The sequence below is a fragment of the Pararge aegeria genome, chromosome 3 (genome assembly GCF_905163445.1).
Source record: "Pararge aegeria chromosome 3, ilParAegt1.1, whole genome shotgun sequence".
Taxonomy (NCBI): Eukaryota; Metazoa; Arthropoda; class Insecta; order Lepidoptera; family Nymphalidae; genus Pararge; species Pararge aegeria.
This window is the reverse complement of record NC_053182.1, coordinates 21,301,651-21,321,763: the sequence shown is the minus strand read 5'-3', so window position 1 is coordinate 21,321,763 and position 20,113 is coordinate 21,301,651. Positions and strand designations below refer to the sequence as shown.

Genomic DNA, 20,113 nt, shown 5'->3' with positions numbered 1-20,113 from the left:
TGCAGCAGCGTATAGAGATTTACTTCCCGGAGTTAGATGTTCTGATACGTATATAGGAGCATGTGATCCTCCAATTCCTAGGTGGTGGGTGCTTAATTTGTCTTCAGGATTCTTCTTATTGTATTGTGCTACAGCTGCTAGAAGAGCGTCACGGTGCTTTGTGGTGCGGAGCTTTACTATTACAGAACGTGGCTTATCAGTGTTTTTGTTCAGTTTAGCTACTCGAGTAGCTAGCTGAATATCATCAACAGAAACTTGGTTTTTTACAGCCTGTCCTAATTGTACTACTGTGTTAATTAGATTTTCGGTTTTATGCTCCGGAATACCATTAATTTCAATGTTGCATTCTCTCATATGCAATTCCACAATATTCAGTCTAGTTGTAAGGTCTTTAACCGAGGTCTGGAGATGAGTATTTTCTTTTTTCAAATGGTTTATAATAGCCGATTTTTCTTCTATTGTAACTCTCATTTCCTCAAACTGCGCGTTTATAAAAGACATTGAGTCGCTGAATCCCGATATTTGTTCATTAATTGAATTTAGTTGCGCCGTAACTAGTTTTTGTATCGTGGAAGACAATTCTTGTTGAAGAATATCACGAAGAGTACCCTCGGTCAAGTAGTTATCGCCACCACTAGTAGATGGAAAAGCAGCAGTCTTATTTTGTTTTTTCCTAGCAGTGACATAAGTCTCGGGCGAGCTCTCATTGGTTAATTTAGTGAACGAGGCGGCGGATCTAACGGGCGTATGCGTATTGCCAGTCTTTGGTTGTTTACTGCAACACTCAGGGCATTTCCAATTATTTCTTTTGATTTGATCCATTTCTTCAAACTGCTTTGGAGTTATGTTGGCACATTCGTAATCATACTTAGATTTGCAAGTGATACAACTAAGAAATTCTTTTTTAGGCAAAGCACTTCTGCATCCAGCACATACTTTAGCATTTAAGTTAGTTGCCATAGCTTGAGGATCAAAATATTAACGAAATTTTAATGATGAAAAAAACTACTGAGGAGGTCGGGATTCGATCGCACGACTCTGCATAAATAGTCCGTACTTTACAAACTGCGCCACTGGCTTGTTTCTTTAAATTGCGAAAAACTCCAACTGGCTGGACTGTATGTGTGTTTTAAACAGATGGTATGCAGGTAGTCATGACAATATTATGAAAGAAAATTTTGATGAGTAATCACGAGTAATTTTAAAGGTACAAACTTTCACAGTGATAACTTAAGCGGTTCAAGTATTCGTTTTGGGGCACTCTGTCACACGTTTACTACACAATTACACCATATAATTAACAGGATAGTGAATAATTTTGAGTAGTTGCCGTTATTATTTTTACACCACTATTTCTTAAAAACCACTTCGCTTTCTTACGAGATAACATCAACACAGGTTTATTGCACTGTAATGATTGTTTGTATAAGAATTATACTGAGTTTTATCTACTTTGGAAATAAATGGTTATATAAAGTTTTATGTTACACCTACAATGAAAAAGGTTACTTTTTTAATATTGTGTTAAATTTTTCTGTATGTTTATGTCGCGTACAATAAAAGTGTGTTCATTTGTCTAGAGTCTAGTAAATTGGTATAAAGGTGTATGAAAATCATATTATATATCGAGTTATCGAAATCATACAAATAATTCCAAAAATATATACAAATTTTTACATGGTCTTTGCCAAAAATTAAAAAATATAAACATAAAACTGTTATATAAATATAAATTCTTTTTCTGCCCACTGAGCATGTTAAAAGTTATCATTCCACAGTCCCATCAGCATTGTAAGACGGTGATGACGTACGTATCTAATATCCCGCCTAGTTTTAGGGAAGTGAGATGAAACTTTTTGTTGTTGTTTTAAAGATGCTTATAGTGCATGGCAGGATATCGGATTTATTTTAGTAATGTGAAAAATTCATCAAAACAAGGCCATTAATTTTATTTTACGAACGAACAAGTAACCGCTGCCAAAAAGCTAAAGACAATATACGGAGACGTAGTATCGCAGTTAATTCCTTACAAGACGTTAAGGATAAGGAAATAGTGGGAGCTTTCTACCTCGCAGTATAAATCTCTGCTTGTTGAGAACTCTTTTTATTTATTAAACTTCCCCCAACTCCGTGCTCGCATTATTATGGTAATAAATTTTTTCAGTTTCCGTCGAAACTAACTTGCAAACGAAGCTGAAAGCTTTTTAACTGAACTGCAGCGATACCGAAAATTATCCGTGCGAAAACTGGAATTCTAGTTGTAGTTATCGAATTCGAACGTGACCTACTTATTTATCATTGGAAATACTATATACTATTAGAACTATTTTCCAAAATTCGACTTTATTCGTGCATCAATAAAGTTGATATTTTTCTGTTGGAACTCCATTATAAAAAAATATTTGAGTTAATTCGTGCGGCCGTCCGTTTGCCTGCATCAGATATAGTTTAATGTATGCTATTATTTATTGATATTAAAAATCTCTATTAACTTTCTGGTTAAATCACAATAAAAGTATAGCCTTTCGAAGTGTGTTTTCAAACTAAACCCACTAACTGACCATTGCATGATATACTAGCTGTTGCCCGCGACTTCGTCTGCGTTTGATTTTGTTTTTTGATGTGGCATTAAGTTTAGTTGTAGATCTAAAAAAAATTAAAGTATTCATTATCGCTAAACCTTAAATGAGGGGTTTGCTGCTGTCTGCTGAGGAGTTCTGTCCTCTATCTCCAACCACAGTTTGGCCAAAATTAAAGACGTATTATAACTCTATAGTACAAAAATAATTATTTAAATGGGTTATAATTTGTCGGAGTTATGGTGTAAAATCTTCAAACACTCAGTCCCTCTCCCAAAGGAACCAAGCTTAATGTCGGGATAAAAAGTATCCTATATTACTTCTAACACGTCCAAGAATATGTGTACAAAGTTTCATGAGGATCGGTTTAGTAGTTTTTGCGTGAAAGCGTAACAAATAAACTTACATTCACTTTTATAATATTAGTAGGGATAGGGATGGTATGTCAATGATCAAATAATTTACAAATTATCTTCAAATTCCACATAATTTTTTTTTTCGATCCAAAAATCTATTATTTAAATTCCCTTGTCGAAATAGGCTTTCTGCACTTTTACGTAACTACATAAGGGAGATATCGTGTTCTACACATGAGTATAGTAAACAGCCAATTATTTTTAAAATACAGAACTGGTACAAGGCTTCCCTTTTTTTACAAGGAAATATAGATATATATCAGCTCTTTCTTTCTCAGGTGAAATATTCCCCGAGCTCTACACAACTCCCTCACTGGATGAAGAAGAGGAGAGCACAGAGGATCAGGAGCCAGAAGTAGAAGAGTGTGAACCTTCTCCCTCCGCGCGACCAGCCCTTTCAGCGCTGCCCGCTCCTCAGCCTTCGCCAAAAGAGGACTCTCTTACGAATATCGATACACAATATTATAGGTATTTTTAAATTTGTTAACATGTTTATTTGGCTGTGATTTTTTTTAAATTAGGTACCACCTTCCGTTCCGTTTATACCTACTAATAATTTTATGAATAACAGTGATGCTAAAATTTATTAATAATAACTCTCGTTCAACATCAGAATTTTTCTGATATTTAACTAGCGACGAGAATTTATGCACTAAAATTATTAATTAACAAATATTAATTGCAAAGTCAACATCTCCTGAGGATGCTCCGGTTTCGGAGCGAAATGTGCGTAGAGGGTACATTGCCGAAGATCTGTTTGGCGTGGAGTATAAGGATTGAAGAAATTATAAATTACCCCATTACAGACTCCTCCTGCTTTTCGCGGAGTATGGCAAATTAAGCTTTATTTTCATAATATCTTATGATAGCATCTACGAGTACTATGAAAGAAAAAAATGTTTAACGAAAAACTTTGTTATACTAATCAAAAGCAAGAAATAAATATTTTCTAATAATTTTATAACATTTTTAAGTCGTTGCCAAGTAAAATGTAGAAAGATAATATGATAATAATATTAGATAGTTTACTTTATATTCCTTTTTATATAGTAGCAAAGAAATTACTAGTAATTTTTTTACGTTTTACTTGGCACCAACTTAAAAATTTTGTAGAAAATATTTATTTCTTGCTTTTTAGTTGAATTACAAAGTCGGTTTTTTACAAAAAAACATTTCATACATTCACGCTTCTAGTGGCTAGATTTGCAATTATTTAAATTTTATTAGCCAAATGTCAACTGCTCATAAACTTTTACAGAATATTTCTTTGCCCGAACCTGGGGCGTTAAAAGTTGAAGAGTACTTCCAACACTTCACCATCAGCAGCTTTGTTGTGACCGGCATTAGCATTAGCTTATTAATCATATACCATAACTGAGTCGCAATCCGTGCAAAAACTAACTTATTATAGTGGAATTTTGGGTGCCATTCGTGGTCTTCATTATCCTTCTTTTTTGTAACTCGGTTAAATCATTATAAACTTGGTGATATTTTCCACTGCAGTTTTCGTAGTGGTTCAATTATTGTATAGCCTGACTATTCCTAAGGTCGTATTCATAGTAATATAACGACTACATAATGACACCTTTGCCAAAAATTCGGGCGCGTTTCCGAGCTCTTTTATAAACAAGATCGATCAGCATCCACCGGCAGCAATCTCACTAATGTGTTTACCTGTTTGCCTTCCACCATTTTTGTCTCTGTCCCGTGTCCTAATGCGAACCAATTTCTCCGGATCTTTTTTGCGAGTGGGTAGCGCTGATAATAGTTACAATGGATGTCCCAAACTTCTACCTTAGTTAACTAGGCTCTCGAGTAATGGTACAATATTTCAAAGAGGCTTGGCAATAGGTAAGTTCTATTTATTTATTATTTCCATTTTTTCTTCTCGCGTCAATCCATCGATTTTTAGAATCTTGTTATCTCTTCTTTGATATTTAGTTACAGGTGTGACTTTGTTGAGTTCATAGATTTTTTTTAAGTTGCTTCTTCCTTTTATTTGCATTTTTGATCTTCTTATGCTTTTAGCGTTTTTTTTTTACTTCTGTAACTGTACTATCCATTCCAGCTAGAACTAACATAGAAAGTGATTTCTAAATTATCGTATACTCTAATTCGATTCAATTTTTCATTCTATGCTTTGCTTTGCATGGCCTCAATAATATTCAGCTTCCTCATCATCTTCCATAAGCTTTTTGAGAATGTTCTTCATTCTAGTATCCTCGATTTTTACTCCACTTGGTACAGTTTTTGCCCTTGTAACCTTCCTTACTTACTATTTAATGATTAGGAACACCAGTTACACTTCCTCCGTTTTCTTATCACAAAGGAACATCGTTTGCTCCTGGAGCAAAAATAAGCCCTTGACAACTTTTCCATTTTGTGAAATAAAAACTTATTAAATTTTCCGTGGGATATTATAAAAGATTTTCTTTTTTTCCAATTCAAAATTATTTTTATATTATATTTATATTAACATTATAAATATCAGTGTAATAACTCATTGGATTACAAAGCAAAAGTTTAAGATACGACATTCACATTTATCTTATCCACAAAAAAAGATTTATTTCTTAATGGAAGTTGCTATAAACTTTTCAAAGTAAAGTTAAGAAAAAAGATTCGTAAATTATATTCTACTAAATTATACGGACGAATTTGTTATCTCCCCTTAATTTCTTCTTAATCAAAATTTTAATAATTTTCAAATTGTTATATTACTTAGAATTAAAATCAAAATTATCATTTTATTTATTACTCTGCAGTACTCACATGTACTTACTGAAACTACTTTTCAATATAACCATGTTTGTTGAATTTTATTCGGTGCGTACTTTGCATCAATAGGATCATTTTGACAGCCGACTGGCGCAGTGGGCAGCGATCCTGCTTTCTGAGTCTAAGGCCGTAGGTTCGAATCCCGCAACTGGACATTGTTTGTGTGATGAACACGAATGTTTTTCAGTGTCTGGGTGTTTATCTATATATTATATGTTTTTATGTATATTATTCTCAAAATTATCATCAGTTATCTAAGTACCCATAACAATAGCTTAATTTTGAACGTGTGTCAGCAACGCTAACTTTTTAAAAATTAACCGAATCTTGGGATGTGTGTCTCAGTTTGTGAGCGAAGGGGTTCAGTTAAGGATGCTACGAAAAATTAAAAGTTTATTAAGTATTTTCAATACTACTAGTAATTTATTAAGTATTTTCAATACTTAAATAGATCTCACACCTGACAAATCATCGAATGTCACGGCAGATTATAGTCTTGTGTTCGATATAACGGAGATAATGTGTCACCCATTTGTCCAAAAGTTCATGCCCCGCGCCGCTTAGCTTCAACTTAAATGCCTTGTTGACTTGGAGTTGGAACGAATGCAAATGCAAGTTAAAGGAGCGCGATACTATTACAGCAAGCTTACTTTCGCATACGTCATCAAGCCCAGGGCTCGAATTATCTATGCCATTGAAATCTTAACTGCGCGCAAAATGCATTTAGTGTCGTTAAATTTGAACCTTGCTGGTAAAAAGGACAATTAGACTTTACCTGAGCATCGTGCCCTTGTTTACTGTGTTATTAGCACACACATACTTCGATCAAAAATATTTAACTGAACCGACTTTATAATGTATAATGAATAGATAGGTTTTTCAATATTTTATATTAATAGGTAGGTACCATTTTTGTATTTCATTTCATAATAAAAAGTACAAGGTGGTAAGGACGAAAAGCGTTAAATTAATTCATTTCGCTCATGCGAAAAGCCATAAGCGTTTACGTTCACGCTCATCCTTGTTTTATAAATTTGCTCAACGTAAACATGTTTGCTCCAGCAATATGCGTCAACTTCGCGCCCCCACGCGAATGTTTATAAACATGATTGATCAATATTAATAATTCTGGATCAGTCTTACTAATGTGTTAGCTTGTTCCTCAATTGTTACATCGGTGCGTATTGTGATGTGATAGAAACAATGGCGAAATGTAAAATTGCCGGCAGAAGTTTATTGGTCAAGTTTTAAGTTCAGTCTTTGGTTTAGCACGATGGACTTTAAGGACATAACATTGTCGGAAGCAAAGTGAATGGAACATTCAGATTTATATAATCTACATGTGATAAGGAAGTTAGACCTGGTGATATATTGCAGTGTATTTTTTCATCAGTTACACAGTGGCGCTTGGAGTGACGGTTGGCGCGGGCTGTTTCCTGCTCGCTCTGAACCTGCTGGTGTTCGCAGGCATCTACCTTCAACGTGGGAAGCGGCGGACACATCGACGTCCTAGAAGAGACGGTTAGTTCAAAATAGTTAACTGAGGTTCCTAATATTCCCTTACAATATGAGGCTAAATATAATAAAACACCATTTGTGATCTGAAAGATCTGACGCAGCAAGTAAGATCGGCATACGTGGCAACGCACAGTGGGCGTATAACTGAACTTCCCCTTCGTATATATAAGTCTGAATATTTTTATCTCTGAAAAAATATGATTTACATATATATATTTTTTTTAATATTCGCCTTTTTATTTCCTCAAACAATCTTTTAAGTAGTCCACACAAAATTGTTTCGATATTTCACAACTGACGACACGTTGTTTTTTTAGAATATCTTGAAAGGAAAACTCAATAGGTACTCAACATCAATCGTGATCAGTATTCAAATGTGCCAACATTTTTGCCACAACTAGGTAATTTTTCAACTAAATGATAAAGTAAAATTCGTAGAAACTAAACCCGAACCTGGTAGAAAATGTCCGGGAACTTTTGCACTTGTCAAAGTGAAGTAGAAACTTGTGTAAGTTGTTATGGAAGTTATCCCGCCAGCGGCAAGTGCGGTTCGACTTGACGTCGCCGCACACTAAACTTTGACTTTAAAGTATTAGGACACATTCAAATTTGTCGCATCGAACGCACTGCGTTTCCCTTCGCTTTCTGTCTTTTGCGGGCCTCAAGGTTTTTGGGTCATTACGTGAGCTGTTTCTAACAGGGCAATTTCTTACTTTTCCTCAATCTTGTCCCAACAGTTAGTTCTTCAGTTCTTCTTCAGTCTACAGTTTTTCGTTCAGTCTACAGTTCTTCTTGCCCTTCTACTACAGTCTTGTGGTCGGTACAATATGTCTTCTTCAAATTTGAAGATTGCCTTTCTTTCATCAACCTTCCTTGGGTATCCTAGTCTCTAACTTGTGTTGCGCATAAATTCCATATCCATTGCGCTGTGGACAATGAACTTGTTCATGTGCATAAGAAAACCATGTCAATGTTGTCTCCACTTGCTCCTAATGAGTATGTTGTGTTTGGAATAGTTTCTGGCGCAATGGTTTTCTTACGGAGATTCCACGTTCCACCTATCTCTATTTTGTACCCACTGATATAGGAGTCCTTTTTACGTTTGCCAAGTTTTTGTTTTAAGTGAGTCCGTAAATCTTCCTTTGCATTTACGTACATATTGTTTGTAGTAACATATTTTTAGTAGTTTCAGGTAAACGGTTAACAGCCGCTTGTACCCTAGTATACTGGTAAGCCTGCTACCTTAAAGCCTAGATACCTGCCTTTTTTACCCAGTTTATCCTGTTTAGAGGTGCAGGAGACTCGCTCTTCGCCCTGACGGACTTACTGACAAGAGCTACAGAAGAACCACAGAGCATTTACAAGCATTTTATAGATCTCTTAACCACTGGTTAAAATAACACATCAACTGGACCGTTGTCATCATTGCCGCCGTGGTCTCTGGCTCCGTAAGGAGCGGCCACAACAGGGAAAGGATCCTGATTTGTGGGTTCCCTCCATTGGCCACCTAGACGGATGCATCTGGTAGGAAAGGCACTCCCCAGATCTTTCAATATTTGCAGTTAAATATAACAGCACTTAGGAACTTTTATTACTTTACGTCTTTAGTCATCATACATTTGTCAGGATGACAATAATTGGAAATAATAATGAATTATCCTTAAGGTAAAATATGAATTATCTTATGTTAGAAAATATCAACATTTCGTCTGCACACGCATTTATCATTCCACCTAACATTTAGCCCTTGACTGCAAGCTCACCTGATCGTTAGTGATAACGCAGTTCACGATTCTAGTGAGCTAACACCGGTTAGGGGTATGGCATTTATATAACCTAAAATCGTAACTGTACGCTAAGAGCTTACAATCTGAAATGTTGTCTCCACAGGCAGTGGCAGCAGCCGAGCGGGCGCGGCGTCATTGCGCAGCGAGCCCACCGCGCTCGCCTCGCCCAGAAAGAGCACCTTAAAGGTAAAACTATTGTGCGACTCATTCTGTTCTCGGAGACAGTTTCAGTTGCATTATGCTAGGGTTACCAGAGGAGGAAACTGTTAGTTTTTCTTACAACTCTTTTTATACAAAAACATACAATATTGTGTGAGGTTGAGTATTTAACATTAAGAGTTTTAGCATCATATATTTAAATACCATCGTTCCAACGATGGTATTCAAATATATTACAGTTACTATTCATTTCATTAATTTTTTAATGAAAGCTTAGCTTTTATCACACACAACCCCGATATAGAAAGTATAAGTATAAAGTCAAATGGTTTACATAATAATAAAATATTGGAAAGGGCCTGCTGATGATTTTCATGCTTTATACCTCCCGATATAATCTGACTTCAAGCCAGGTACAGAGGACTACAGGTTTTAGAAGTGAAACTGACGGGATTTTTGTCTTAATTAAAAACGTTTCTACGTTAATAGAAAAATTGCTACATGTGTCTCAACTATATTTCTAAAATAAATTAAAAAGTGGAAATAATAGGTAAAAATTTTTACAGTTATTAAGAATTGGTAACCCTACAGTATGCAGTACTCCTATCTTAGTGCCTTCGAGCGAAATGAAATTATCTCAGCTATCTGAAACGTTCTGCATTGCTTGTGCTATACTAATCTCGCAGTGTACTGAGGTAGATACAATTATGCAAATGCCTCGTACTACAAGACATTTCTGCAAAAGTTTACTATTAGCGATAAGACCATCTCTCGCGAGTTTTATTTTTCTTTCGAACAAACTTCATTTGGATATTTTCTTTTGCGAGATCATCATTTTTAGATTTTGAGAGAGGTTTTATGAAATAAAAATAATATGTAATCCTCATGAATAAATTAAATGTTCAAGAAGTTTATAAAACCCGGGGCTCTGACTTTTTAAATTTGTTTGTAAGTGGCCGATATGCCCTATTGTTGGCCAAATTTCTTTACTCCATTTCTGTAGCTTTTTGAGCTCCAGCAAATCTTGGCGTTTAGGCATAACTAAGTGTTCCATATGAAATGACAAATCAACGTCAATGACACCTATTTTGAACTTGAATACTTACACTGAGGACAAACTTCTTGCCCATATTATAACTGCTTAGTTATAATATGGGCAAGAAGTATGTCATCAGCCCTACAGGGACTCGGTTTTCGTCTTTCGAGGAATCGAAATTGATGACACTGGATTTTTTTTTATTATGTTTTTTTTGTAACATCTGTGATTTTTAGTTGGACAATTAGTCAGATATTTTTCCTAGAATATGGATCGCAGTGCTGTATCGAGTGCGAGTGTGAAGAACCTTTAATGATATGGCAAAGACCTAGTTTGAAAAACCTACGTCAACTAAGGATGACAATAAGGATGAAAATGCATGGCACATCTATGAGCTTTATGACTTTCAGAAACAAAAATATAAAAAAACAAACTATGCAGTCTTATAAGAGCATTACTTAAATCGAAGCTCAAGACAATCGTTATCTCTAACAATTTTGTCTTCCATTTTGTCAATTCAAACATTTCCAATATGAAAACCATTCACGTTCACGTTAATATATCGAAATGTAGGAACTTTTATTGTTACAATATTTATGTTCAATTAAGCCCGCCATTATAAATGTAGCGACGCTTTGCTCAAGAGGGCTCGGCGTTGAGTGCACCATTTCACCGATCGGAGTGATTGATGCGAACAAAATGGCGGATAATGGCGGAGAAAATGACGCGGCTACGCTTATTGCTGCTCATTATTGCACATCGCAATATGTGTTGTAGGTCGCGAGCGCGTAGGGATTTCTGAGGTAATGCTTGGTAAAGGCTAAAAGTTTTTGTTGTAGGTTGATTTGCAAAAAACTTTAGAGTTTCCATAGTTTCGAAAGTAGTTTCCAATATTCTATAATAATAAAGAGAAATTAGGAGACTAGTGAAGAGAACATGCACTAACTAAACTTATACTTTACCTGAGTATGGAACCATAGACCTGATATCTGCTTTTTCATTCATTTTGTTTGCTTAGACTTTTGGTACCATTTGGTTTGCCTTCACCGTAACGAACTTACGTTACTGTAATTCATATTAATAATTTAAAATACATTTGCCTAAATTTAATTTAATCTCTACATAAAAAATAGTTAGGTGGTATATGGAAATTTATGTTTTAATTTTTCACACGTAAATCTTAAAGCTCCGTTCCTCAAGTTCAGTATGCTTTTATACTCTTAGAGATATAATATATTAAAACATTGGGGCTATACTCAAAGAAGATATATATATCATTCCACCGTCCGCAAAATTTAGCTTTTATCGAATACCTTCCAAATTTTTTCCACTTACTTCTCAGCTATGACGTCTGATAGGTTCAGAGTACCCGGCCAGATGATTGGACTACATTGGGGAATTTTCGCCCATGTTCATACTTCATTTGTGCTCGTAATACAAAAGATAGCGCGGAGCTGCCAAATTGGGTTGTTGCGAAAGAAAATTTATCGCTCCATTCCGCTGAATAGCACAGGGATGCCTGTGCGTAATGTGTGTTATTAAATATTCCATGAGTATATGCGACTGGTAAATACTGTTCATCAGATAAGACTGATAGTGTAGTCAATTGATATAGGAACCTTAAAATAGTCTGCAAGATTAAATGGTGGATTAAAGGTATGTGCAGCAGTTCATTAGCCACCCCGCTGATAAAAGAGCCGAGATCGCTTACCAAATTGTGCTAATAACTATTTCAGGTAATTTTATGTCAAAACTCCCAAGTCAAATAAACAGGTGGAAAGAAAAAAAGTTAGGCTTTATAAAACAAAATCAGTTTCAGCTGTAGGTGCTTTAACAAAGAGACTTGAGTTAATCCCGGACGGCCGCAAGATTTGTGATATTCATAAAAACACACGCATAGTTTTTTAGATTCTCAATTGTCACAGATGTTGTCATAAAGAGACGATCGCATATGATGCGATAAATATCTGTATGACCTGCGAACTTGTATCGTATAATTGCATGACTTTTCTGGCTCCTAAGACTTGCATTTTGCGATAAATACCACAAAACATTTGTATTTTTCACATTAATATACACTGACTAACGTTTAAGCTATAGTTTTTATTTTCATGTGCACGCTTTAGTTGCATCATATTATGAGTATAAAAATCTATTTATACCCTCCAGGTCAATTTTTAAGTTATTTTGTGGATACATTATTAGTCAGTGTAATATATCACAATATATGGGTTACAATATATGTGCACAACATATAGTTTGCCTATCCGAGATCACTGCTAAGCGATAATACTGCTTTTTGTATCCTACTACTTTAAGTTTTTGCTTTTCTTTGGATGTTCTTTACTTATTGTGGTGTACAAATAAATAAATTTTATCGTTCACGTTTAAGTTTAATTCAACTCAACTCTAAAAGACTAAAGCAATTTTTCAACCGTTATTATATTAAATGATAGGTAAGTTTTCTTTCTCAACCATAAACTTATCATCTCACTAACATAATTCTCGACTTCCACAGCGCAGCAGCGAGGCAGAACTAAAAGAGAGACCGAGCTCAGCTCCTCCGAAAAAACGTGTGCAAATACAAGAGATCTCAGTGTAGATGACTTCTGAACTCTTCTTAACTACATCCATGTGAACTAGTGGAGTTAGTGGAGTGAAATGTTTCTTTCAGGAAAAATTTCATCGAATTACGGATGGACGATCACTTGAGGAACGTTCTTACATATTTACTAATAATAATCTATGTCGTATTCATGTGTGACGTATTCTCTGATTATACAGCGGCTAGATTCTGTCAGGGTTGTAATTATAACAAAATTAGTCTCATACATTAGGGATTAAAATTAATTCCATAATTTATCGGTGCAATCAGGTACTGCTACTATTCTAGCATCAGGTGATCCATTAATAAGTCTAGTTGAAGAAAACTATCAATTGATAGATACTATAAAATTTCTTGAAAATTTACATTCCATGGAAGCATTAGTTATAAAATATAGATCTCTGTGCGGAGAAGTTCTGAAGTACAAACATGTGAATTATTGGAACTAGTGAAGTGAAATATTTCTGTCGAGGAATGGATTCATCGATGATCACGGGTGGAGGAGCGTCCGAACAATGTTCGCTCCAGTGAATATTCTTGCATCACTAGTCAGTGTCTAGTGCATGTGAGACGCTAGACCTATCTTGACTATATTAGAACCAGATCGCGGAGGATTGATCAGCCAATAGTTTAGACGCTGGTATTAGGAAAGATTACTAAGAGAGAACATAAATAAAACGATTTATCGAAAGATCGGAAGATGCCCACTTTCCATTCAATTTAAAAGTTGTTAACGCAATTTTATTTCTGACAGTTCACTCTCCTTATACAGGATGAGTTTTATTGTAACTAAAATCTGTCAAAAGCTAGCTACACTAACCATTTCGTTTTAAAAATTTATCCAATTTTGAACGTATCAACACGTCCATATCACTGAAACACAGGTGGGTCCGATATCATACGCTTGCTAAGCCACGTGTTCTTCAGGGACGTCACAACTTGAATGGCAAATAATGTCAAGGAACGTGCAATGACTGTTTGATTTTTGATTTGAATGTACTAATACCATTAGTGGAAGTAAAACAAACTTTAGGAGGCACCGATTCCTTTAAGATTAACATTGTTATTGAAGTGTTATGTTCAAGCATAACTTCAAATGAAACTGCGGAGTCATTTGGAACAGTGAACATGTTGCATTCAAGGCCTTTTTTTTATAATTCGGCCCAAAATAAATTAATACATCCTAAAAGATTTTTCATAGTAATTGACAGTTAATCTGAAACGAAACGTTGCTTATAAGATACGAAAGCTTAAATATTTTCTTAATTTCAAAGAACCTTGTATAATATGAAGTACTGTTATATGTACCTATCTAAAGTAATGTTGTACTAATGTATCTCAATTCTGACCAATAAAAAATTATAATGCAAGTTTGCAGCCGATTACCCTCAGTAGGTGCCGCGTATGTAAATTGGTAAATTCACGTCCGCTGAATGTGTTGGAACGCTTCCATCTTTCGGAGCGGTTCCAAACATTTATTATTTTGTCTGAGCTGTATGAGCATTGTTGCGTTGATAAATTATTATGCGGTTCCGTTTTCGAGTCCGTTAACTTTCTTTTGTACTCTGTGAATTTCAATCGGATGTCAACTTTTCTACTCATTTTTTTTTGTGAATTGGTGACTTGAGTTAACTTAGTTGTTCTTTTTGTATTTTCATTTGAATCTAATCATTTGCGATCTTAATTTTAATATTTTCATTTATATCTAAACATTTGTAAAGTAATGCACTAACCTAACTAACTGCATAACTGGCAAGTAGAGGTAAAAATGAGTTTTAAAACGCTTTTAGAGTCGTGTAATGGCTTAGCGTTATAATTTTAATTATTGACTTTTCAGTGCAGTTTTGATAGAAGGAAAAAATTTCGACTCGAAAATCAAAAACGTTTTTGTGAGATCCGTCTTGTCCCTATGAAACCGATAGATGTTATTGCAGAGTATATACTCGAATAATAATTTAAAAAATTAAATTTTGTATTTTCATCAAAATTTAATTTCTTAAATTGAATTTCTTTCTATGTAAAATTTAGTTTATAATAAAATTTCAACGTGAATATAAAATAATAATATGTTACTGAAAGTTTTTGTAGACAAATTCTACACTGTTACAACTAACTAATATTTTATGTATCTCTGTTGACCATATCTCAATTCTATTTGTAGTTATCTACTCCTTGTTTTATATACTTGTATTATAATAATTATATCTGTAGTTAATGTAAAGTAAATATTTATAAAATTTTACATTTACCTCATATTTAAGGAGTGTTAGATCTTTTGTATAAATGGTTACGGTTAGTTCTTATAAACTGTATAGATCTGTCATTATATTATATGTATACAAACGATAAAACTGTATAATTCATTAGCTTAGTATTACGTGGCTTTATTTAAATTATTACAATATTAATTATTATAATATTTCAAATCCCATTTTTTCGCACCACACCTATGTCTAGGAAGTTTTACTTTGAAATAGAAAGGTGAGTATGAGTTATTATTTATATTTTTGGATTAACATTAAATCTCGAAGAGCTTATTTCTCAGAGAATGTTCTGTGGATGTTTTTTAAAATTGAATACATGACTTTTCTATTAATGTCTCATTGCTTCTAAGGTTTACCCACTCTGGGGCTTACGCGCTGCACTTTACTGATGCGGAAGTCTTTTACGCGCTTTGGCGTGTTTTAAGCTCGACGTCGTAACGTACTCTCTAGGCCACGGATCGATCTATAGATCTATCTCGATTAGATAGCATTAATTTCTTAACTACGGGCAAATTCCGAGTCTCTGGCCAGAAAACACAATCCGTAAAAATGATTGACAATTAATTAATAATGCTGTGAATATTGTTCATACCAATTGCTGGGAGCCGCAAGAAACGAGCGGCTCAGGTCCGTGCATTTTGGAACTCCCTACAATCGGTTGAAGTGATTATGATGAAGATGATGAATATTGTGAAGTTGTAATTAACGAGCTAATAGTTTAACGGTATTTTCTGGCATACTGAAAACGAAAATAATTTATTACTTAGTAGGTACACAAACATTACAATATGGGACTACTAGGTACATTCGAATTTGATACGCATAGCTTTGGAAATGTTACAAACGTACCGGGCAGCAGATAATTCGGGAATATTGCACAACTCCGGCGATCATTTCAATACATTGCTGACAGTTACTGCGGGATTAATTAAAACGTTTGCTTTAGAGGGAATTTGATCATACTTCCGATACACTGTAAGCCACGTAAATTTAAGCTCGGCCCTGTATCTCCATGGCATTGAATACGTAATTTGCATTTGCGACATCAACGACATCGCTTTGTGTAAGAAGTGTCAAGTTTGACAACATCATTTGCAACATAGGCCGAAATCTAAAGAGTGTAGGTACTAGGACTTCAACAGACTTAAAAAGTGTTGAAACAAGACATACCAGATGTGTATGACATAGATCTGTTTTTATTAAAAGCTAACTTTGATTGGGTATAGTCAAGCTACGCTCTATAGATCTCAGCATTCGTTACAAAATGATTAGTAAGAACGTGGTAACGATTAAGAAATGAATATGAATGGCTCTGCGTAAACGTAAGCACCTGTTAGCAACATTCTTTTTTTACGAGTATATACTCAGATTCTTTTGGGCTAGCAATTTATATACAGCCATAGCAACATGATCGTTTACCGGCACAGAAACTTGTTTCTAACACTGGACTTCATAAACAATATGAAAAATAACTTATCTTTAATTAAAAATTTATGTTTCTACTAAAGTTTTTTGCTGCTATCGATTCTTTTCATTATGAAGTATGGCTAAAAACTTAGCAACAAAGTAAATTTTTGTGATTGGCTTTGAGATTGAAGCTTCACATTAAATACTAATTTATTGCTGTTTTTTGCTGATCGCTGTCATGTGTCGATAACAATAAGTATACGTATATACGTTTGCGCAACGCTCAAGGGAACAAGGGCTAACTCATTTTATTATCTCTGTAAATACAAAAATATGTTAGTGTTAAGAATTGTAAATATTAGGACTCGTGAATATCTGTGACTATAATGATTTTCTCATGGACGAAAAGAAAGGTTTTAATAAAAGCCATTTTCCTGTAATATTTTGTTTTATTTTCATAACTGCATATATTTATAAAAACCTGTCTAAATTGTAGTGTTTTCTGGTAAAAGATCCCATTTAAATTTTTAGCCCCATTCGATCCTAACATCGGTGTCCTTGATCACTTTAAAGTTAGTTAAACTAAAACACATGTGGCCTTACTATCAACATGGCATAATGTTTATAAGTAAAGCACATAATAAATATCAACACATGTGTGTTTATATTTATTATTGTTTTATTTGAGTATTTATATTGCACTGTGTGTATCAACGCTCCGAAATTTTATGTTTGACAAAACACTAATGGCCATCATGGAGTAAATAATAGCCGTTTTCGATTCTATTCTAAGTGAGGTATTAAAAGTTCAAGGTTACGCAATAGTTTACGCTGTATGCAATTCTGTAGCATTAGCATTAGATGACATCGTAAACGATAAAGATTACGTTCTCACGTTAGCGACGGCTTCGCACAGGAAAATGCCACGCAGAAAGTTAGACAGACACAAGCACTCCAAAGTTACGGATCGCAGGGAGCTGTTTAAAAGCGGCACAAGGTCACTAAATGCTGAAATCCCTGCTTAAGATAGATCAGAAGACGTGCATCGGTTGACCAGCTAATGTGGAGCATTTGCTGGTATGCAGAAAACCTGTTATGCTCTGAAGCGGTTATGAAGTGGATTAAAAGTGGGTTTGTATTTTATTTGTTAAAACATTTTTTCATAGATAAGTTCTGTATAAAAAAGCGTACCTGGTAGAACCCAGCAAGAATGCAGCAAAGTATATCTAAAAATTAAGTTTGCCTAAGATGCAACAGTTTATATAATAGGTTTCGTAATGCGTTGTGCACTATTCATATTACCATAAAATAAATGTCAGGGTAATTATAAACAGAATTAAGAAGGCGAGAAATACGAATACTAAAATTATTAAATCTGTTCTTAGTTTTGTCTGATTTTAGTGTTTAAAGGTATGTGTAGAATCTTTTTAAATTCAAATTCAAATTCAAAATTCATTTATTTCAAGTAGGCCTAATATAAGCACTTTTAAAACGTCAAGTCTGTCTGTTTGTAGTGATTCTACCACCGGTTCGGAAATCTAGATAATCGTGAGGGTACAATAAAGTTTAACTTAGTAAGTAATAACCGGCCTATCTATTGACCCTCTAACAGTTAAGTAAAAAACAAACGCCATGTTTTTACGAATATAAAGGGGCACAAGGTGCAAGTCCGAATCTAAATGTGATACGCAGGATTCTATATTTGGCAATTTTCTATAACATAAACAAAAAAGTAATGAGTGACTATTTCCTTAGCTACATTTTTGTTAGTGTAAAGTTAAAGACTATCGAGCCGCAAGTTGCCGCGCGAGAAAAACTTTTAATTTAATGCCTCCCTGACACTCGCCAACTTCCGAAATTAACTATTCAGCCGCTCCGAGGTCGCTTCACCAACAAAATTATACTGATCTTTATTGTTCCATATTTTTTGAGGAAATATCTTTTGAAAAGCGCGCCCGGGGAGCTCTTTGTTATCTAAATTCTTTTTGGACTGCGCCGTTTGAGTTTAGCGATAAAACATCCTTTGAGACTTTGATAAATTGTTTTCGTGGCTTTTTACTGTTTAAGTCAATCTATGGACTATTATAGCACTAGCACATTGTTTAATTGAAGATTCGTTGTCTCTCTTTGACGCAAAACATCTATACCTACGTATCTCCGGGTCGTTCGAGGTAGACATCGATAATAATCCAGCCAATCTTCAGATGGCAGAAATAATTGAGTACTCCTCTTCGTCCCACTATTCCTTGCCTCTTGAACAGAAATAATTTGCCATCTGAAGATTTTGGATGAATGTCGTTCTCCCTCCTTGGCGCAGTGTAGAAGCTATTGACTGGTGCCGTGTTCGGTTCCCGGCTGGAGCAATTTGAGAACTCAAAATTTCTATAATTTCCCTGGTCTAATGGGAGGCCACTGACTAAGACTTACCGCCAGACCGATTGGGGTAATAAGTTTAATATAACTGCCATGCCACTATCTATGCCACCAACTAGATCGTTTTGATCAACCAGTGGCATGCCGCTTGCGGTAACTCGCTCATTTTCAGTATACTATTAACCATTGTTATTTGAAGTACCTAAGTATTTTGTTTTATTTCAATAAAAGTAAGCTTTCGACTGCAGTCTCACCTAATGTGAAGTGGTAATGTTGTATAGAAGATAAGATGGTAGTAAGCTTACCTTATAGGGGTAAACCAGCTTGAATATTGTTGGTTTTTGTCCCTAAATCGTTCCACGTTCCACGTTGTGGGTCATAGCTATTCATATAAAATATGTACAACAAATTTTAAAAACTCCCGACTTTAAATATTGTGTACATTATTCTACTGGCTAAGCCCTTTCACTCATACCCATAAGAGAGTTGTGAAAAAGAAATTGTATTTGCTATTTTGTGGCGGCGGCCGTCTAGGACCGTTAAACATAGCTAAGAACATTCCCGACTAAGTCATCTATCGAACAAAAAAAATCAATATCGGTTCATCCGTGCAGAAGTTACAATGAGACACGTGAAACTTATAACTGGCCATCGTTTTTGCGTAGGGTGCTAAAAATGATTATAACCATGGTTAAAAGCCTGCCAGTTCATTATTGATTTTCAGTAGCGCCGATAAGATGGACCAGATAGTGACGTTGCGCCTCGCCGGGGAAGTGGGCCGTGAGCTCGTTAACACTAAAAGGGGGTAAAAACCTAATAGCTTCCCTGACTCGACGCTGTATTAGTTATCATGGAATAGATAATGCGTTTACTGAACGTCACATCTCCTCTCTTGTTGTTTAAGTTGATATGTTAGTTAGTAACGTCATTTGGTGCTATTAGCTGTCTCAGATATCGATACTAAATTTAGAAAGAGGCGAATTTTTTTTGTTTGTTTGTACGAAAGTACTAGACCAATTTAGCCATTTTTTCACCAAAAGAAAGTTAAAATATCACAAAGTAACATAGGCCATATAATTTATTTAAAAAAATGGAGTTCTTCAAGCAAATTGCAATAATGTATACCCAAAGCAACAAAATTTTGCCTATAAAATATATTGGCGTGCGCTGAGAAAACAACTGATGATACAT

General features: G+C 34.9%; 1 protein-coding gene across 1 annotated transcript in view; it reads left to right on the top strand.

Annotated features, from left to right (window-relative positions):
• LOC120635907 (neuroligin-1-like) overlaps positions 1-14,138 on the top strand; it is a 56,665-nt gene extending 42,527 nt beyond the window's left edge. Inside the window, exons 11-14 of the mRNA XM_039907121.1 lie at positions 3,274-3,463; positions 7,167-7,294; positions 9,182-9,264; positions 12,792-14,138. Coding sequence (XP_039763055.1) covers positions 3,274-3,463; positions 7,167-7,294; positions 9,182-9,264; positions 12,792-12,875 — 485 coding nt within the window. The 3' untranslated portion in view covers positions 12,876-14,138. The remainder of the gene's footprint in view (positions 1-3,273; positions 3,464-7,166; positions 7,295-9,181; positions 9,265-12,791) is intronic.
• The last annotated feature ends 5,975 nt before the right edge of the window (positions 14,139-20,113 follow it).